Source organism: Dryobates pubescens, chromosome 18 (genome assembly GCF_014839835.1).
Source record: "Dryobates pubescens isolate bDryPub1 chromosome 18, bDryPub1.pri, whole genome shotgun sequence".
Classification (NCBI taxonomy): Eukaryota; Metazoa; Chordata; class Aves; order Piciformes; family Picidae; genus Dryobates; species Dryobates pubescens.
In genome coordinates this window covers 2,673,431-2,695,609 of record NC_071629.1, presented here as the reverse complement: position 1 = coordinate 2,695,609, position 22,179 = coordinate 2,673,431, and the positions used below count along the sequence as shown (strand labels likewise).

The 22,179-nt window shown below is 45.1% G+C and overlaps 1 protein-coding gene across 2 annotated transcripts in view; it reads right to left on the bottom strand.

Annotated features, from left to right (window-relative positions):
* Window positions 1–212: 212 nt before the first annotated feature.
* The window catches only part of HDX (highly divergent homeobox), a 41,422-nt gene continuing 19,455 nt past the window's right edge, over window positions 213–22,179 (bottom strand). For both annotated transcript variants that reach the window (XM_054169576.1, XM_054169575.1), the window contains 6 exons: window positions 15,732–15,878; window positions 10,966–11,173; window positions 7,720–7,799; window positions 5,841–5,924; window positions 1,988–2,110; window positions 213–1,362 (listed from right to left, as the gene is read on the bottom strand). In XM_054169576.1, coding sequence (XP_054025551.1) covers window positions 1,237–1,362; window positions 1,988–2,110; window positions 5,841–5,924; window positions 7,720–7,799; window positions 10,966–11,173; window positions 15,732–15,878 — 768 coding nt within the window. In that variant the 3' untranslated portion in view covers window positions 213–1,236. The remainder of the gene's footprint in view (window positions 1,363–1,987; window positions 2,111–5,840; window positions 5,925–7,719; window positions 7,800–10,965; window positions 11,174–15,731; window positions 15,879–22,179) is intronic.

Sequence of the window (22,179 nt, the reverse complement as noted above, 5' to 3'; positions counted from 1 at the left end):
CCACTGGAATGAAGGGGATTACTTAGTGTACTGAATGACTAAAGATTCACCAAAGAAAATGACTCTTTGGCATAAAACCCAAAGATCAGACTTTTTACCAAGCTGTGAAGGGATCTGTTTCAAAAACACTTGCTGAGGAATATTCAGATTGGAAGTTACAGAGCATCAACAATGTGGGCATGCAGCTATGTGCCCTACTACCCTTGCCTGGACGTGTTTGCACATCCATTTCACCAGGTGAGTAAAGGGATTCAATGTCAAGACAGCCAGGAAAGAAGAAATTGATTTCAGCCACTACCTGCAGTCAGCTCACAGTTTAGAAATGGCACCTGGCAGTTGCCAAAACATTTGTCAGACAGGGCTACTTCAAAACCAGGTCACATTTAGATCTGCAAAAGTCAATTCCAAACACTTGAACTACTTAAAGAACAGAACTTCAGCATCCAGGCTTTGACAAATGAAACCTGTAACTACGCTGAGAAAACTCGGACGAGGAGCACAAAGATCTAATCCCATTGCTATGGTGAGAGCATCAGAAGGTTGTGTTCTGCAGCTATCCGGTTTCCCAGATCCAGCTCATTTGTTACAAGACTTAGGACTGCTTCATCACATTAATAATTTATTGATGAGAATTCCAATCTTTCAGTTAGCCTTTCAAAGCTGTTTCAGCTATTTTGGTCAGAAAATGGAAGATTCAACAATCTGAAGTCATACAAATGAAAACCATCAGAGTTTAATTTCAGACTTTCCCAAGGGTTCAAAGCACAACTCTTTAAAAGCTCATTCTTTCCTATTTGGAACCCCAAGTTTTAGTCCACCTACCTGAGTAAAAATGGGGGGGAAAAAGTAATAAAGAGGACTGGTGAGCAAGCAACTCTGAAGAGTTGAGCGTCTCTATAACGGGTCATTTGTTTTCCACTCTTGGATCCCTGCTCAAAAAGACTTTGCTACAGAGCAAGAATTCTTCTGGAGAGGCAGAAGTTACCCTAATCAAGGCCAAACTGCTGAAAGTGAAACCTTCCCTCACACAGTTCTTGCATTTACCAAAAAACCCCAACATTCAGAATTGCTTGACAGTGCACACTGTAGCCATGACACACTGCAGTCATCCTTCGGGAGAGTCTACTTCACCTTGGGCTTTCTGTTTTGGACTGAGGAACACTGGAAAGCAAAATGCTGTTCTCTTGAAACCTACCCACAAGGTGGGGCTGCTTCTTGTCAGTTACAAAAGATCAATCACAAACTGTCTGAGGCATTTTTCTCTGATAAAGACGACAAGCTGAATGAGGTATCATCAGGCTCTGGGGATGCATGATTGAAATCCATTTCTTCTAAATCAGGAGGTAAGTCTGAGAGCAGTGCCTGAGAGTAAAAAGAATGTAACAATAAGTGTTAGGTGTGTGTCTGATGTCTGATTTGCATCTTTGAAACACAGGGAAACAACTCTCTTGAGCTTTTCAGTCAGTGCTGGTATTGGATGGACTAAAAAAACCAAAGTTGGTACTGATGGATACTGAAAGGAAAAACAGTGTCCAAGAGGATGTGTCTTAAAAGCAGAAGGTAAAAAACCAGGGAAGTTAACACAATCTCTTCCTAAATCAGGCACAAACTGTTACCCACAGATGGCAAGATCCAACCAAGCATTAGAAGAAGTGCCAGGGATTAAATAGAGTGCATCTGAAGAAGCTTGCAGTTTTTCCCTAGCTCTTGCCCAGACAAATCCCAGTCCCTCAGAGTGCACTGCTGTGCTGAAGACTGCTGTGCCTGTTCCTTTGCAGAAGCCACTCTTCCTTCCCCAGCTCACTGCTTGTGTAGACTGCAAAACCTTTCTTTTGTTTCAAGCTCAGCTTTTCTTTGTGTGGATGTTCAGCACAACGCTGCCCTAGTAACAATTTGAGCCTCTGGGCACTATGGAATAAACCCAAGGCAGTAACAGAAGACACCATGACAAACACCTGCTGTTACTGAAACCTTCTTCCAGACCTACCTGCTGCTGTTCTTTATCATCTGATTTAATAGCAAGTATTAAGCTCCGAGTAAACGTCTGCAGCTCAAAATACTTCTGTTTGTGGTTCTCCAGCTCGTTCTCAATGAATCTGACTTCTTCATTCTGTGGACAAAAAGCACAAAATTCTGGACCTCTAATTTCATTTTAAAACAAATTAAAATAAAGCCCAGGTCTGTCTCCAGAAGTGATTTTGAAAAGGCAGGGTGATTGTGAGGAGAGACAGCAACTAAGTTCCATTATCTTCCTCCTAAGCATAAGGAAGAACTTCCCTGTGAGGGTGCTGGAGCCCTGGAGCAGGCTGCCCAGAGAGGTTGTGGAGTCTCCTGCTCTGGAGAGGTTCCAAACCCACCTGGGCATTGTGATCCTGGGCAACCTGCTGTGGGTGACCCTGCTTTAGCAGGAGGGTTGGATCCCTTCCAAGTCTCCACCATTCTGTGATTATCTGACTATTACAGCAGGAGGCTTGACACAAAGACCAGGGAAAAAAGCTTGGAAATTCCTGAAAGCTAGCACGAATTAAAACAGAGCACCCTGGGTGTGTCAGGTATCCTGAAGTGTCAGCTCACCAACCTCCCCAGGATCTCTCACGTTACAGTACACAGGAATGTATTTACCAAAGGCAGAAACACCCACACTGTGCCTGCTGGAGCTGAAAAGGTGGATTTCCAACCTTTGCAGAAGTCTCTGATATTGGACTTGCAAATCACTTCATACAAAACCAACAAACTTAATTAAAAGCCATCTTTGATTGGTACTTCAGTTTACACCAAAGATTTCTTCTCCTTCAGATTTAGCAGCTGATTGGTATGCAAGATGCAAAGGCTAAATCTGTTGATCAGTGTAGAGCTGGAATTCATTTTCTCTGGTTATTTACTTTTGCAGAGATTACATAACCTAAACAAACAGGTTCCCTCCTCAAGGTCAAAGTCACAGTATTCCTGCAAAGGTGCCTGCAAAGGAGCACCAAATATGGACCCTGCCTTTGGTAGCAAGGAACAACACACACAGAAAGGGAAGGTTCAGGCTCACATGAGTGCTGCATTGACTGAGAGGTATCAGAGGCTAGGATAGGGGTAAGGAATTGGCTGGGTGGCTGCACCCAGAGCTGTGATCAACAGCTAAGTCTCCAAATGGAGACAAGCAACAAGTGGTGCCCCTCAGGAGTTGGCACTGGGACCAGTGCTGTTTAACATCTTTCTTGGTGACATGGACAGTGGGAGGGACCCTCAGCAAGTTTGGGAATGACACAAAGCTGTGTGGTCCAGCCATGAAGATGATCAGAGGGCTGCAGCATCTCCCCTATGGAGACAGGATGAGAGAGTTGGGACTGTTCAGCCAGGGTAAGAGAAGACTCCAGGGAGACCTTACAGCAGCCTTCCAGTACCTAAAGAGATCTACAGGAGAGCTGGGGAGGGACTTCTGGCAAAGGCTTGTAGTGATAGAATAAGAGAGAATGGATTGAAGCTTGAGGAGGGCAGATTTAGACTGGAGATTAGGAAGAAATTCTTGGTAGTGAGGGTGGGGAGACCCTGGAACAGGGTTGTCCAGGGGGGTTGTGGATGCCCCCACCCTGAAGGTGTTCAAGGCCAGGCCAGGCCAGGTTAGGTTGGATGAGGCCTTGAGCATCATGTGCTAGTGGGAGGTGTCCCTGCCCATGGCAGGGGGCTGGAACTGGATGATCTTTGAGGTCCCTTCCAACCTAAACCATTCTCTGAAGCTATAAATAAAGCCAACCTTGCTTATGTAGCCATTTATTAGCTTGAGAGCTCTGCATACAGTGGTCCTGGTGGCAGCAAATACTTTCACAAGCCAATTTAAAGAGGGGATTTTTAAGCTGAAATTTTGTTTTAAAAGTTGTGGGGTTTTTAAAAGAAAGGGAAAAAACCACCCACAGAGCTGTGCTGACACAGAGCTGTGCTCTGACACAGAGCTGTGCTCTGACACAGAGCTCACATTTTCTAGTCAGCCCCCAATTCAACTTCAGTTGCTCTGCAAAGGTGAGACTGGGAGGTTTGTAAGAAGCCTTTCACAATGCTTGCTGGTTTGGGGTCTTTTCCTCCATACAATTCACATTTCTTCAGTCAAAACTTTGCTCCTCATTCTTCCTCTCAGAGCTGTCACAGCCTGAAGCAGTGAGAAATATCTGGGCTGTGATATGGAGGCTTTCATAAGCAACTGAGCTGGATGCATTTCTTACATGGAAGCTCAGAAGTTTCCTGTTTAGTTATGGATTTTGCCCAGCCAAAGTAGGGAGTCCGAAAGCACACAGGCACAAAGACTGATCACTGATGTCAAACAACAGACCAACAAAACAAGGTTCTGTGGGGTCTGCTGTCACAACAAGCCTTTCACTGTGGTGACAGGTGGCATTAAGAAAAGGTCATTCCCTCTCCATATTCATTCTCTACTGCCCTTACCAGGAACACACTGCTTGAAGGAGGGGGGTTTGTTCTGGAGAGCTGATCTCTTCATGATTTTGGTAATTACCATTAGCAGAACCTGCCTATCTTCTCAGGAAAAAAACCAATCAGCCACATAGGTAAAGCCATGCTCAATATTCATCCCTGAACTCTGCTCTTAGGAGAGCAGTAAGACATGCATAACCTTCACCATTTGGCAGAAGACAGCAGCTTTCAGGTATCCAACTGCTTCTCCTCCCTCCCACAACTACTGCTTCCAGGCATGTTCTGCACTACATGGGGAGAATGACTCCTCAGATCTACCCATTTTATTAGAAGATTCCAGCTGTTCTGTACCTTTCCACAGCTGGCAGCAGCAGGCTGCATGTACAAGTGTGGCACAGCACTGCAAAGAACAAGCCTGGCACAAAAAGGAAGTTTTGCTTCAGAGACTCAATAAATTGCTTTGTCTGGGACACGTGGTGGGAGCTGCAGATGGCTACAGCTAAGGTAATGTGATTGCTCTGTGGAAATGGGATTTTTCCTGCCTCCCTCTGGGTTGAAATACAGGTAATCTGTCTGCAAATGGGATGAGGAGCCATGGCTTAGGGTATGATGGGCAGTACTGTGAGAACCAGCAGAGGAGCTGCAGGCTCCCCCTTGCCTTTGCTGAATTCATAGAATGGCTCAGGATGAAAGGGACCTCAGAGATCAGGGATGCCTCTCAACTAAACTGAGCTGCTCAAGGCCTCATCCAACCTGGCCTTCAACACCTACAGGCATCCACAACCTCCCTGGGCAGACTATTCCAGACTTTCACCACCCTCATATTGAAGAACTTCTTCCTCAGCTTCAAACCATTCCCCCTTTGTCCTGTCTCTAGACACCCTCATGAAAAGCCCTTCTGCAGCCTTCCTGTAGGATCCCTTCCGGTACTGGAAGGCAGCTCGAAGCTCCCCCTAGAGTCTTCTCTAGGCTGAACAACCCCAGCTCCCTCAGTCAACCCTTACAGTATATCCTGGAGCCCTTGGATCATCTTTGTGGCCCTCTCCTAGACTCACTCCTATGCTGGGGAGACCAGCACCGGATGCAGTATTGGAGGTGGGGTCTCAGCAGAGCAGAGTCAAGGGGCAGAATCCCCTCTCTTGCCCTGATGGCCACACTCCTCTGGCAGCAGTCCAGCACACAGCTGCCTGCTGGGCTGCATGAGGGCACTTCTGGCTCCTGGGGAGCTTCTCAGCAACCAATACCCTCAAGTCTCTTTCTTCAGAGCTGCTCTCAACCCCCTCTGCACCCAGCCTGCATTTGTGACTGGGACTGGCCTGAGCCAGATGCACTTTGACTTGTTGAACCTCATGCAGGCCCTTGCAGGCACGTCCATCTGAACATCCTGGGGCCTATCCTGTTTACCACTCTCTAGCCTGATTTCTCACCTTATAGTCCAAAAGGGAACTCATTTGGTCCACTTCAGAATTACTGATCATGTCGCTTTCTTCATCATCTATGATTTCTATCTTCTGAAACAGAAGGAAACAGCTGGTTTCAAACATTTGAAGGCAGAGATTACACAGCAACCCTCACCTCAAAGTGGCATGAAACTGGAGGAAGGTAACAGGACTTTGTTTGCTCATGAGAAATTCTAACTTGTGTAGCCCCCATTAGATGGCAATCATGTACCTCAGCCAGAAGATCCAAGGAAGGATCCAAACTGAAACTGCAGGCACTGAGAGCTGCTGCCATGGTGACTCAGGCTGTTTACAGAGGAGGAGCTCCCTGTCCCCATGTTTGTGGCATTAAGCTGCATATTATACCTCATTACAGCCTGCACCAGCCTGCTCTCTATTCTGTCAGCCCTTTGTTGGAGACCTCCTGCAGGGCCAAGGAGGTTATGAAAGTTTATTCCTCTAGAGCAAACCAGACATTATGGCAAGTGACAGGCAAGTCCCCACTGACCTATTTCTTGCCTAAACAAATGCAGAGGTCTCCTTTGGCCTTCTGTGGCCATAGTGCAAATCAAAAGCCCTGAGAGGATGTGTTCCATATGCAGGGGCGGCCGAGGGGATCCTAGTAATGGCTGTAAACACCTGCGGGGTGGGTGCCAAGATGAAGGTGCCAAGCTCTTTTCAGTGGTGCCCAGTGTGTGTGTGTCCAATCTGAACCACATGTAGCTTTAAAATGCTGTTACTTTTCAGAGCAGAGCTTGACAAACCTACTCCTGTTTCCCCACACCTTCTTATTGTATCAAATGATATAATACTGGGCTTCAGGTAGGTCAGAGAACCAAGCTTCTCTGACATCATCTTTGCAAACCTTTTACCTTTGTTGTTTTACATTCTGCATCTCCATGGTAAAGGCATCAGACTGAAACTCAGAGTGGTTGTATCTCAGGTCACAGCAGGCCAATGAGGTAAACAGAAATGGAAAAGGCAGCTGTGTCTATTCAGCTCACCACAGAAAATACAGCTGTGGGGTTTCAGTTTACACAAAAGATGAGCATATATTAAGCAAAGACAGAAAATGTTCTCTACTGTATAAATATAGAGAGGGAAGGGAGTCTCCTGTTCACTTTCCCAGTTTGGGTTCTGTGTGATTAATGCCACACAAATGATCTTGTCACATTCTGACTTCCTGTCATTTACTGTCTGACTGCACTAGAAGTGCAACTGGGAAATGAACCAGCACCTGTTCATTCTGCACAGAGCTTTCAAGATAAAATTACCCTACCACATTGGGTTCTCTCCTCTCTTCCAATCTGAGAGAGGCAGGCTAAGCAAGGGGGGATCTTGCATTATTTGCCATAACTCCTCCCTCTGCCTTTCCTTCCTTGTCTCACCGAAGTCAGCTAAAACCTCAAGACAACTGTGTTTGACTCAATGTGAATGCAAGTGAGAACACAAGGGACACCTGAACAATGCCCTGTCAGGGGTATGGGAATGAGCAGTGCACATCCACTCCAGTCTGAGCTCTACAGACACCTGACTTCCTTAAAGCTACAGAAACCCACTTCTGATTATCATTCTGAGGGGGTTATTCTGGTTTAGTTCAGTAGATACTTCTAGAGCACCACCTGAGCATTGTGCTCTGCACTCCAGAAGAACATGGTTGTTGTCATGCAGAAAGAGCTGTTTCATCAGGCTCTACTGAACAGGTTTTACAACGTTCAGTGCAGCTCCTTTCAGTGCTCAAGCAATTAGCAAGGCCTCTCAGCACTGACCAAAGTTTTTGCTTAGTGAAGAACACTAAGGTCTGACAACAACCTCACCACTTGCAGCTAAGGAGGTCACATTAGTGGGAAAGGAGAGCTGTACATACCACATTATCAGCAGATACTGGATTCTGGTCATCATCTTTGTGACCAATTTCTTCATTTTGGAGAGCTTCACTTGTCTCTTCTGCAGAAATAAATTCGTTTTTCAGATTTCATTCACACATTTTATGCCAAAGGAACATTACTTTAGCACTAAATATCTCATAGCTGGGAGATCCAAAAGCAAAGTCACATTATTAATATCTAGACATAAAAAAAGTACTCTGTGGCTTATTAAACAGCCATCACATCACAAGGCTTTCAGGCCAACGTTGTGCCAGTTGCTACCTGAAACAACTCTCCTGCAATGCACAAAAACCTCTCTCTTTTTAGGTTCAGCTTGGGATATTCAAAAGTGATGAAGAGTTTCACATCAGAGATGAGCATAACTTTTGGGGTTTTCATTAAAAGAAAATACTAGATGAAAATCCTGCATGCCCTGACATCACAGGATGCACAGCAGAATCCCACCTCCTCCCTGCAGACTGGTTAGTTTTGAACCAAAATCCTGACAGTCAAGCGGAGGATTTCATTCTTGTTTGGCAAGTGTTTATTCCTAGTGAACTTGGCACGCATCAGCAAAGCACACACTTGAAAACGGAGCAAATCTTATCCTTACTTACCAACACAAGCAACAGAGGAGGTTTTTAGCCCAAACTAAGGCAAATGTGAACAAAGCCAAGAAAGGTAAGCCTATGATTAGGTGGGTTTCTCAGATTTCCTTTAATTCTCCACTGTTAAGAAGAAAATGCTTGCTAAAAGCCAGAGGCAAGACAGCTATGACAAAAACTTCCCTGCTGGCACTAACAGCTAGGATATTCATTGGAAATGCACTCCTCCCAAGTGCAAGGAAAAGCAGAGCTCTGCAGAGGGCAGAGCTTGCACTGAAAGGGTCCAAGAGCCCAGCTATCCCATCTGTAGAGGACAAGGGAATAGGCAGCATGGTTCATGTGAGACACTGGAAGGGGGTGGGTAACGATGCAGGGGTGGATCACTCCCACAAACACAGTGGCAACAGGATTTAACTGGAGAGTACCAACTCTTGCAAAGACAGGGCAGTATCTAGGCCAGACCCTGCAGAGACAATGAATTGGTTTGAACAGCTTTTCTGTTAGTTAAGTATCTCTAAATGGAGACAATGTTATCTGAGGCTGTTTCAAATAAATTTCGTCTGCCACTTATCACAACTTCTGCCAGCAGCAAAAGCAAATGGGTCCAAATCAGACAACTGTAAAGCAGGGAGCAATAAACAACCCCATGGTGACACCTGGAAGAATGCAAGTCACTGAAGATGCACCTCAGGGATTCCGAGATGGTCACTCAGCAACCTTGACAGTCACCACTCGGACTCCACAGCTGACTGATGCCAGTGTCCACAGCACTTTCAACTCTCAATACTCCTTCTCAGCTAGTAACAACTGGCACAGCTATAATGGCCTCCTCAGAGCTGTGTTCCTTTACACAAAGCATGGATTCAATTAACACACATTTAAAAAAGGGAAGGTGTTAAGAGAACTTTAATGCTTCAATTTTGCATCAGAATACAGCCTTTTAAAAACATTTACCCTACATTGTGCAGGCAAATGCCATCAACACTTTCATCCTAATTATGTGACTGAAAATAGCTTTTTTCCTGCCTTTGAAAGTGCTTTGGGTTTGGTTTGTGGTGGTGGCTTTGGGTGGGTTTTCTGTTGCTTACAAATTAGGACCAAAAGTTATCAAACATCTGTGAGTGAATGGTACACATCATCAGTGGTGGAAATAGTTTCCAGGAAGTTCAAAATAAGCTGAGCTGCAGCAGTGAGATCTACTCCTTTGAACTGGAGAAATGAATAGAAATTGTTCTTGTGGTAGCATAGTGGAATGCAAGTGGGATTCCTGCCTGCTGTGGATATCCTATAGTTTTCTTGCACTTCCTTAAGCTTTGACTCTAATAATGTACTCAGGCACACAGCCTCCTTCAATGAATGTATTATTCCTCACTTCACAGAGAATTCAGACTCTTCCCATGTCACCATTTTCTTTCAAGCAGGTCTGACTAAATCAGTTCCTTCCACACCTCAGGCAAACCAAGGACTCTTAGATTCTGCACCTGGCTTGGCTTTCAATCACTTGGCCCATTTTCTTTATCAGCTCTTCTCTTTACAGTAAAACATGGCAAAGCTATCACAAAATCATTCCCAGTTCTCCATTTTTCTAGCACTTTCCTTTAAATTGTTCAGACAGAATGACAAGATCAAGCCTGGCATATTAAGCTGCAATAGCATGGACTAGATCAGCCTTTCTTTTAGTTTAGGGAGCAAAGGCTTTATTGATCTCATCTAATCAGAAGCACTGGGAGCAATTAGTTGAGCTGGTGGAGGCAGTGGATGTGCTGAGTGGCAGCTCATCTGCCCTAGCCCACAGTGCTAATGGATGAGAGGGAAGGCAGAGATCAATTCGGTGTGGTCAGGTGGCAACCCTGGGAGGTGGAGAAGCAGGGAATTAAGTTTGAGACACTTATCACTCACCATCATGCAATGTACTGAGAACACAGAGGCACCCCCTTTGTGCACTTCTGAGGCTTTCTGAGAGGTCCCTTGCTGCCAGCTTTGATCTTTCCTGTTGGTTTGTATTTGTTTGTCAGAGAGCACACAGGCACTGCAGCCAGCTGAATGGCAGACATTCTGCTGTGCTCTGACATACTGTGGAGCTCCCAGTTCAGGATCAAGTCTGAGCTAATTATCTTCTAAGCTTACTTCTTCAATATCAGTTTAGTATCAGGAAAGCCTTAAGTACAGAGCCCTGGCCAGCTCCAAGGGAGCAGTGTGCACACGTTAGTGCTTGTTTAGGTGAGCATTGCTGTGATCCAGCTGAACAGGAATGGATATCCAAGCTGGCTGTGGCAGAACTGGCCAGAAAACAGCATTTGGCTTCCTAGGGAAGTGAGACTTAGCCATTTGCACTGTCTACCCATCTCACAGCTGCACCAGCAATTGTGAACCTGTCATTTAGCTTCAGAAGAACCTGCCAGGAACAGATGTCTTTGATAGAAGTTGTCTGGAAGCTTTTTATTGATAACAAACCCAACAAAATGCACATAGAGGTAGAAGCAAGAGAGCAAACCATACCTTCAGTACAGCTGAGGTAGCTAACTTGTGACTGTTAGACACTCTTTCAGACGTTTTTGACTGTGTACAACAGAGAATCCAAAGCATGCACACTGCACAGCATTAGAAACATACACACGGTAGTAACTGCATTTCAAATACCTTGTGAGCTTCCTTCAGATAAGCAGATTGATACTTCATCATTCCTATCATTATCATCCCCCACTTCAGTAGCAGTTTCCTCTCCTGGATTAAGTGCTGATTTAGAAACAAATTCAGACTGATCAGAGAAATCAGCAGGACCTCCTCTAGGGGGTGGGACCTCAATCCCCATTAAACGATATTTCCGTCTGCGATTCCCAATCCAGGTCTTGTAAGAGAAATAAACATGAACCACATCAGAAACTGTAACAAAAGCAACAGGCCCACAGCCAAGTGAGAGCAGCACAACTAAACTAGAAGCACAAGGGTGTAATCAGCAATCCAAAGCAGGTGATGATTCACCTGTAGTTGACCCTCGTGAGGCTGCTTCCTGGAATGCTGTGTCCAGGTTCAGTCCTCCGGCACAAGGGAAAAGGGAAAGAGCACAGCAAAGGGAAAAGAAAGAACTGCCACAAGTCACAGCAAGGGAAGCTCTGACTGGAATTAGGAAAAAAATAATGCTTTGCAGGGAGGCACTGGAACAGTTTGTCCAGGGGAGTCTTGGCACTTCCAACCTTGGAGGTACTCAACGTTTTGATGGACAATCTCCTGAGAAACCTAACCCTGAAGCCAATCCTGCTGTAAATGCAGGGCAGGACTAGGTGACCTTGTAAGGGCTCTCCCCACCTAAATTACTCAGCAAATTTAACAGAAGATCTTTGAGCCTTGTTCTCAGTCTGCAACTTCCAGCTCCTACATCATCTATGTGGCCTACTCTGGACCTGCTCTAACAGTTCCATGTTTGTTCTTCTTGTGTTGGGGGCTCCAGAGCTGGACACAATACTTCAGACAGGGGTCTCAAAATGGCAGAGCAGAGGGGGAGGATCACCTCCCTCAACCTGCTGGCCAGGCACCTTTTGATGCAGCCCAGGATATGGTTGGTTTTTCGATACATTGCATGAAAGAGCTTAGCAAAACATATTTTGCTTGTAATACCTTGATTATCAAACAGAAAACTTAGGAAGCATTAGCAGCAGTCTCAGCTACTAAAGATAGCTTCATGCTGTGCTAGCCTTGGGAAAAAAAGTGTTTTTTAAAGCTGAATCTCTTTAACTAGCTAAAAGATGTCATGCTTAACACTATTTTTAGCAAATCATTTTTGTTGGGTGGTATTTGCTTTCTCAGCCTGCTGATTTTCCTCTTTGAAGGCTACAAACCAGGCACACAGAGAGCTGCCTGGATATTTTTGTGCATTAGATAGGGTGTGTGGGGAGAAAAGGGAAAAAAACAACATACAAGTCATCCCTCCCAGATCTGTGCCTCTCTTTTCCAGGGCAGTGTATTGCCACTCCTTCAAATTTCTCCTGATATTATGATGGAACAAACAGGGCTAACAACAGTCAAATGTAAAAGCAAATCTGCTTCTTTTTTTATTAAGAAATCCTCAAAATCACCACCTGAGGCACTTGTGAAAGGTAGAGCTTGTCTTTTCACATAGCCTTCAAAGCAGAGAAACCTCATCCTAACCACTGAATATGTCACAGAAGATGAACATATTTTTATAGTGTCTCAAATTATCATGGAAATAAGGTTCCATATCCTGTGTGCTACATTTAACAGTGAATATTCTGGAGCAGTGCCGTGATGAGTGTAAGAGCAGACCAGCATTTCTATGCAGGAAACCATCTTAATAGTCCTAATTATATTCCTAAAATATTACCTCCTTAAAAACTTCAGACAACACCTGTCAAGTGCATGTGATCAGACTTAGAGCAGCCAGCAATGAACTCAGCACAGCAACTTCCCCAGCTTCTGCTGAAGAGATGGCCAGCGAGAGGCAGGGAAGAAAGGGCAGAAGCAACCAGCATATGTCTGCCCTCAGGCACTTTGTAAGTAAATGGGCTGGCAGGGAGCCACTTAAAAAGCATGATTACAGCTTTCCAGAGATTGAGGTTAGGATGTCAACGTGCTAGAAAGGCTGCAGGTTGAAGCCCTCAGAATTTCCACTTAACTGCAAAAATAAAGATGGAAGATTCGGAGATTTCTTTTCCAATGTCTCTCTTGCTCATAAACTGGATCCAGACCAGGCCTAGAGCCCTAGCAAGAAGAGGCATCAGTCAGCTTTCTGCAGCCACTGCTTGGTTTGGCCACTAAACTCAGAAGCACTGCCTTCAATAATCCAGCTTCTATCTGATGAGCCGCTGGGAAAGAGGAGGAGGTGTCCTTGGTCTGTGGTGGGTGCTCAGGAGATGCTTTTGACATCTTATGTACAAAACCTTTACCTTGTATTAATATTTTTTATTATTCCTCAGGAGCTCAGGTGGATGAGAAGCTGGACATGAGCCAACAATGTGCACTTGCAGCCCAGAAGGCCAGTCCCATCCTAGGCTACATGAAAAGAAGTGTAGCCAGCAGATGGAGAGAGGTGATTCTCTGACTTTGCTCTGCTCTGGAGTGCTGCATCCAGCCCTGCAGCACTCAGCACAGGACATGGACCTGATAGAGCAGGGTCAGAAGAGAGCCATGAAAATGAACATCTGGAACATCTGTGCTACAAGGACAGGCTGAGGCAGCTGGGGTTGTTCACCTGGAGAAGAGAAGGCTCCAGGGAGACCCAATAGCAGCCTGCCAGTACCTGAAGGGAGTTATGAGAAAGCTGCAGAGGGACTGGTTGCAAAGACCTGCAGGGATAGGATGAAGAGCAATGGTTTGAAATCAGAGATTAGATTGGATGTTAGGACCAAGTTCTGCACCACGAGGGTGCTGGAACACTGCAACAGGTTGTCCCAGGGAGGTGGCTGAGCTATTCAAGGTCAGTTACATTTACAGAAATACAGGTAAGCATATGTATCTTCTTGCTCTATTCTATTTGTTGTGGGATTTGACAGATCTTTACTTGGGTTCATATAGGTACTTAAGACTCTTTTACATATGCTACCTGTATTTTTTCACGCCACAAATGGAGAAACAGTTACTAGCTGCACTCTACTTAGAGCTAAGGGCCCAGTGAAATACAAAGGCAACAAACACAAGTACTGCAAGTGAGGAGCTATTGCAGAAGCATCACTGCCATGTCCTGGCTCCTTAGGAGACCCTGCTGCACACTGACCTCCAGCAATCACTGTTCCCTACTGAAGAAAATGCATGCTGGCAGGTAAGGAGAGAGGCACAACACAAGGTGCCTGTATAGATCCTAAACCAAATTTAGGACAGATCCTCCAGAGCTCACGATGGAAAATACCTGTCCTACAGCTGAGACACACAATGTGTGTCCTTAGAGAAAGGACAACAGGAAGCACTGAGGATCACACATGTCCTGTAGCATTAACTCAGCCCTCACAAACAAAAAGCACAGGACAGTGCAAGACAAACCTCCACCTAATTCTAGCTACCATTCTAAAGTCTGCCACATACAGGAACCAGAGTAACAGAGTAACTGGTAACAGTACCAGTTCCTATGAAGAAACATTTTGTTCATTTGTGTGTGCCAGAATCTCCTGGTGCATCTGCCCTGAAGACAAAAGCATTTCAAGCAGATGCTACTGAAAGATGTGTGCAGAGCTTCATACTGTCCCCCCATGTGTGAAAATAAGGATGTTGTTAAGGGAAGGCAGGGAGGCATGGATGCAAGTCTAACTATCCTATGTGAGTAAGGTTATTCCACATGCAGGAGTCCACTCTGAGATCCTGTCAGTGGACACAGCTTCACCCTTCAGAAAGCACACTGAAGAGCTTGGAAAATACGAAGCAACTTTGCTCTCTACAGAGAAGAGAGGAATCATTTTCTGCCTCCAAAAGTATAACCTCTTTTTTTATAATTCACATGTGCTCAAGGAAGCAAGATGTAAATAACCAGAACAGCATCCAATACTGAAAGCAGCTGTCACCAGTTTGCTGTGTCAGCCCTAGAGAGGTCTCCAAAAAAGAAGTTTCAAGTAAGGGCTCCCAGCTCTGCTTTTGGAGAAATTTAAGAGAACAAGAGGATGAAAGCTGAAAGGACTGCTCACAATTGTCATGCCTGTGGTGGGGGAGAGGAGGACTCTGATCATGTTTTTGACCTGACTGCAAAGACAGTTGGGCTGAGAAACAGCCTGAGTGAATGAGACAGAGTGATGATGTAATGTCTGCTAACTGGGAACAGTGGCAACCACTGATGCTGCACCAAACTTCCCAACTTCGGGAAGGGATGATTGGAGTGGTTGTCAGGAATGAGGTTATCTACACCAGACCTGTGCTATCTAAAGCAATGCTTCCTCAACACCACCTGTACAGACTATCAAATTCAAGTGACCCAGAATTGTGTCCTCTATCACCTCTCAGCCTGGCTCCAGGACAGCCTTGTAAAGTCTGTCTTTCCTATTCTCGAGCCATTTCTTTCATATGTTTACAATGATTTTTTCTCCCTATAAGCATAAAAGAGAAGTATTTTCCCTGCATCTTTAGAAAGGGGTTTTTACATCTTAGTAACAATACAAATAGCACTTTGCAGGCTTCTAGGATTTCCCTAAAAAAAAAGTAACACTTCCCCTTCAAATCTTCCTCCAACCTCAAAGGAATGTCAAACAGTTTGTAGTGCTACTTCTGCTGCTGATCAATAAAGACTCTTACCTGAGGGCTTTTTACTATATATAGACTGCAGAAAGAGCAAGAGAGCACTTCCCAACATGGTCATTCATTATGTAATACATGAAATCTATTTCAAGCTTCCTCATGAAATTTTTAAAGGCTTTCATCTGGCCTAGTTTGTGCTTCTGCGACAGGCAAAGGGAAGACTGGAGGTTTCTTACCCGCACTATTTCACAGTCAACATTTAATTCTGCTGCCACAGCTTCAATTTTCTCTCTGCAGACTGAGCCCAGGCTGGTCATGCCATTGTCCCAGTACTTCTTCAGGGTAGCTAAGTCTCGGTCGCTAAACTGCGTGCGGTCCTGTAACTGTAGGATAAAAACCGACACTGTTAGATTGGGAAACACTCTGCTCCTGCTCTTCCTCTCCCTTCCAGAGCCTAGTTTACAGTAAGACACACATCTTGCACTGTCTCCATGGCTTGGCTTCTCTCTTAACACTCCCTGAGGAATCTGGGGGGGTGGTGTAAGCATGATTTCTTTTTTTTCAAGCAGGGCAGTACCAGAGCTGCCTGGGATTTGCTTTCAGACACAAGTTTCAAACCCTTCAGCTTTGCTTCAACTCCACCTGAGCTTTTTCTTTTAGTTTGTTTTATCTCATTCTGTAAGGCCTCACTGAAAAATAACTCTCTTCCCCCTTGTGCTGTTTACTCTCTCCACCCAATTCATGCAAATCATTCCTTAAGGCCTTTCAAGTTTCTCACCCTCCCCCACCTAAGGATCCTTTTATCTTGCTGCAAACTACAATACATGCATAATTCAAAGGATTCCAAGTTCCTAAAGGGAATACTTTAATGTTTATTTGGTAAGCTTCAGAGTTTAAATTGGTTCCACTGTTTATTTGCAAGTTCCCTGACTCTTTGTGTACATTGCTTGAAATATGTGATAGTCAATTACTGATAAAAGGAGTAACACTGAAAATCAAATCCTGGCTACCCAGCACTTCCTGCCCTGCTGGGGGCACGCACTACCACTTGCTAGAATTTAGAAACCTTATCCACACCTTCTAGCCCAGAATTTTACCTAAAACCTACAGTTTCTCTGTGGCACCCTGTGTCTGGCAGTGCCCCAGCAATTCACCACCAAAGCCTCCACTAGTAAGCTGCAGCCATCTCGTCCCAAATTTGTCATTATTTCTACAGCTGAAATTTTCTTTTTAAGACATAATCATGACTTCAGTAGCAAGTATCTGGGTTTGCTGGTTCAAAAACTGTTAAAAGTTAGAATGAAGTAACTTTAAAAAGGGGTAAAAAGAATTTTTGCAGAACTAGAATCCTTCACATAATCCCAGGTGGTGCAGTAAGAACAAAGTACCAGCTATATCCAAGCATAACCCATCACTCACTGCTCCGAGGCACTCGGGGGTCTTTTTGGCTATGATTTCACACACTCAAGCACAGGATCAGAGAAGCTCTTTCCCTCCTGCCCATCCATGTCAGGGAGGGAGGTGCAGCAAGCCAGTGGGCTGCCTGGAGCAGGTCTCCTCAGACTTGAACACCGAGCAGCAGTGTCAGCACGAGATGCGCTGCCAGCCCGCACGCTGCAGCCGGTTTTGATCTAAAGGTAATCCAGTTGGCACACTTCAAGCCTGCTCCAGGATGAGCAATGAAGTGCAGTAAGCAGACTTCACCTCAGGAGCACCCTGCTGAGCAAAGCTAAATCCCTGATGCCCACTCACCCTTAGCAAATGCCAGTTTTCCTTCTATGCCTGACCTGAGTTCCTCCTCCCCACAAGCCATTTTCAAAGAACAACAGCAGAGTTATCTCCTGAATCGCTGCAGCAGAATCCCCCTCAGAGCTGCTGGCAAAATGGGTTGCAATTTCTGTAACTGATGGTAAAGGCTCCTGCTCTGCTGCCAGGGAGTTGGCCAGCCAAGCCCCGAGGAAAAGGAAACCCCCTCATGGTGAGGGTGGAAGATCATCCAGTCCAAGCCCCCTGCTAAAGCAGGGTCACCCACAGCATCTTGCCCAGGATCACAACGTACAGATAGGTTTGGAATCCCTCCAGTGAAGGAGACTATGACCTCTCTGGGCAGCCTGCTCCAGTGCCCATCACTCTCAGAGGAAAAAAGTTTTCCTTCATGTTCAGATGGAATGCAGAAAGGAGCCTGACAGCAACTTAAACTGTACAAAGGAAAAAGCACTCTGGTGCATCCTGCTCTCCTGAAAGCTCAGGGCAACTTCACCTTCTAAAGCAGACTGAGCGTTTTTTAAACATAAATAAGTAACATTTGCTGTTTGTTCTGGAGAGTTCATACTGACAACAGCCCACCACTCACACAGCTAACTGCAATCTGCACTTATCAGGAAAATGAAATAGAAAATTTCTTCATATTTAATCAGCACAACTTAAAAAAAAGCCTCAGGAACATGCCACAGAAATTCCCCTGCCACAGCAGAGGGCTGAAATGAGAGCAGCTAAAGGAAATCTGCCTAATACGACTGCAGATGTGAGGCAGCAACCCTAGTTAGTGTTGTCTTTTCTCACCTAGTTTATTGCAACAGCCAGATGAGAATAAAACCCAAAGAAAGCAGAGCTGAAGCTGGAGGGAGGTCACATTTCTGCTTGCCACAAGATTTTCCAGTTCTCTAAGAAAATGCTTCTTCTACTGAAAGAACAGAGGGCAAGAACATTTGCCAACAGAAAGGCTTTATATTTGCAATATGAAAAGGATCCCATGTTAGACACAAAGCACACAATGACTGACTAGAGAGAGATACCAAAAGTATGGTACTGCCAGAAGGGTGCAGAGGCTGCTCAGCTTTTACTTACTGAACACTGGGAAGTGTCTTTCAAAACCTGCACTCAAACAAGCAGGGTCACATCTTTGCATTTCAGGTGGGGATCTGTTAATTCTCATCATCTACTACCAATGTTTTAATAAAAATCTTGTTAGATAATTCACTACTCAATGGCTGTCACCTCACAACTGCTACAGAGCCCTGCTGCAAGAGCAGGGTTGCAGGCACAGTTGCAACAATTTAGATCAACATTTATCATAGAATGGCTTAGGTTGGAAGGGACCTAAGAGATCATCTACTGCAACCTCCCCACCATGGGCAGGGACATCTCTCAACTAGACTGGGCTGCTCAAGGACTCATCCAGCCTGGCCTTCAACACCTCTCTGGGAAGCCTATGTCAGAGTCTCACCACCCTCATACTGAAGAGCTTCTTCCTCAGCTCCAGTCTAACCCTGCTCTGCCTCAACTTCAAACCATTCCCCCTTGGCCTGTCTCCAGACACCCTTATGAAAAGTCTCTCTGCAGCGTTCCTGTAGGATCCCTTCAGGTATTGGAAGGCAGCTCTAAGGTCCCCCCAGAGTCTTCTCCAGGCTGAACAATCCCAGCTCCCTCAGCCTATCCTCATTGCAGAGGTGATCCAGCTCTTGGATCATCTTTGTGGCCTCCTCTGGACTTGCTCCAAAAGCTCTGTGTACTTCTTAAGATGAGGACACTAGATGTTTAAGGTTACAGAACTCTCCTGTAGCTAAATTCCCAAAGTCTTTTGCAGCCACTTACTGTAGAAAGGAGGTGGTAGGGGGGGACCACAAACAAAGAAACAAAATCCCAAAGTTTTTATTTAACCTCCCTGTCTACAATAATCCCTAGTGTTCCAGATGACAATATCTGGTTTTGCTTTTTTGGTGTTGCACTTACTGCCACATCAGGTACTTCATCCTTTCACTCATTCCTGAAGAGCCTGTGCAGCAGCACATGCAGCACACTGATAAGGAGCACAGGTCAGAGAGGGAAATGAAGAACAAGTTCAACAAACACCACCCCCCCCAAGACACAGCACATGAAATAGTTCAGAAAGCAGGAACAGAACTGAGGGGGAAATGGAGTGCATGTAGGTAGAAGATGGTATGAAAAGTCCAAGCTCCCTCAGGGCTGAGAGGAGCAGCCTTAGTGAGATGCCTGGTTCAACCCATCCTGGCAAACTCAGGGTGTTCTCCAAGTACTTCTCATCCCACTTCAACTTGTCTGCTTTGGAGCCTCTATCTCATTTTTCTACTTTTTTTCCCCACCAAGACCAGCACTGAGTAGCCTACTGAAAAGAGCTAAGCAGGTAGGATGGAGCCTCTGAGAAGCTGGATGCTTACATTCTGGCAGTGGGTGATGACTGTAACACAGCTGGTAGGTCTCTGCAGCAATGGAAGAAAGGCTCTGTCAGCTTTCTGGACTTGAAGTTCTACCAGTGCCCCAGAAGGAAGACTCTCAACATTTAAGGTCTCCAGCTCACAAAGAAGTTGCTAATAGGGCAACAGGTCACTGTGTATTTAGTGACCCACAGGAGCTGCCTGCCTGCCTCCTGCACACAATGTGAGCTGCTCTATGGTATCTCAGAGAGTGCTGAGGAAGAAGATGGTTTACTTACTCTGCTCTCACTTGCTGCACCATCCTAACAGGATCAGACTCAAGCCTTATGCTCACTGATGCAAATGACACTTCAGCTTGTCCAAAATGCAGATCCAGACCAGTTGCCTGTGAATAGCTGGCTGTGCCATATGACTGTTCACGGATTTCTTGGGGAAATCTTAAACCATGTTCAATGACAGGATCATCCCCTTGATGAAGATTATACCCAAGTGTGACTGCTCCATTATGAGCTGCTCCAAAATTACATAATGCTTTTACAAAAGCCAATGACTTCTGAGAGAAAATGAAGGGCAGATTCCCTACCCTGAACATCTAACTCACTTCCATCAATTTAGTATCATGCTTAGTATCATCAGAGGAACTGAAGAATGATGAAGAACCCACAGCCCTATAAGTGTCACAACATTCATGGCTAAGCATCAGTTAGCATTGGGAAAAATACCAGAAGATTAAAAAAAACCCTTCATATTTAAGAGAACACTTTCCCCATGTGAAGACAAGCCAGTAATTCAGGCCTTATTTTAACTTCAGTCTAACAACCATAATGATACAATTCTCATTTCCCCTCTTCACATCCCCTGCTTGCTGATTCAAGGCTGGGCTTTATCCTCAGCACTGTTAACTGTTTGCTGAATGCTTTAGCAGTCCTGCTGCCCATACTTTGAAGAGCAGAGAGCAGCTTCCCCCCAGCAGAAAATAACCTATCAACCGAAAATGAAAAGCAATCCTCGGGAGCAAATTGCATCAGCAGTTCTGCCGCGCGCAGGGTTAAATCCTGCTTATCCCCTGACCTCTCAAGTGTAATAACAACATTCTTGTAAGAGATGACCCAGTTTATTACAGAATTCCTGGCACTCTGCCGAGCCCCTCCTAATACCCACTGTGCAGGCAATATTTGTGGTGCAAATCTGGTGCCTATAATTGGTATGAGTAATTGCATTGCAGTGGAGTGTCCTTATCTTGCCTTTTATTACAGCCTGCTTTTTTAGCTCAGTTTTTATGCATGAGCTGAAAATGTTTCAGGCCACATGCAGAAAAAAGCTAGACACCACCTCCAGGTTGCTAATAAATGAGGTGTTCAAAAGATGAAAGAAGTAAGGCTTTAGTATAAATGTAATCATTATTTTCTTTATGCTGCAGCTGAGCATTTTGTGTCAAAAATACATACACTTCAATCGCAGTGAAAGCAAATCCAGAGCTGAGTTCTGATGTTTTGTAATGAAGTGTTTCAAGGTAATGGTTAGTTCTAGCACACAAACCTCACACCACAGATTTGGGGCACTACTGCTCAGAAACTCTATCATGGAGATATCAGCAGGTTTTAATTTCAAGTTTTACAACTGTCACAGAGCTGTTCCCCTTCTCAGTGACACCCACTCCCCTGATACAGGACCAGTCCTGCTGCTCTGGCCCCACACTGATGCTCACACACAGTGCAGTGGGAAGAAGCCCCTTGGCAGAACTGTGCTGCCTGCTGACAGGCACACTGCATGCACTTCCACTCAGCAAAGGCCCAAAGACTCCCAGGCCATGCACGGTTCTCCCAGAGGAAAATGGAAGGTAGCTGGTGGCCGTAACTACCAAAGAGCTGGGACATGGACACTGCCTTCCCAGAAGTCTTTACAGTCCCCCTCCCATCATATGAGGGGATAAATACCCAGCACAAAGTAACTTCCATCTTCTAAGAAGAAATGTACCTGAAGACCACATGCAAGGCAAATGACTAGGAGAGAGCTGCCAGCTCTACCAGGATGAGCAGCTCTCTCCTAGTCATTTGCTTGGAGGATACAGCAGCAAGCTGCACAGCCTAAAGGCAAAAAGGTGTTTGGAAATGGACTGCAAGCCAAAGGCCAGCTGAACACACACTTAAACTATTACTGCAAGCACACTATGAGTGCATGAACTGTTAGATTTCTGGAAGAGAGACTTTTTGCATCTTTTCCCACTGGCTGGGTAAGCTTGAAGTTTGATCTGATGGAAGCAGAACTAATAAATATTTCATAGTACCACAGCTTGAAAAGAGCTGTAACTGTTTCAACACTCAGCCAAGATTGCATATGTTCTCCTAATATGTGTTTCTAAACAAAACACAGCTATGAAGGAGGGGAAAAATAAAAGTGAGATCAGTGCAATAGAATAGTCTAGCCAAAAAACTACACTGCTACACACTTCAGTTATCTCACTCTGTGATTTCCAACCAACCTTCCTACTACACAGACTGACAGCTCA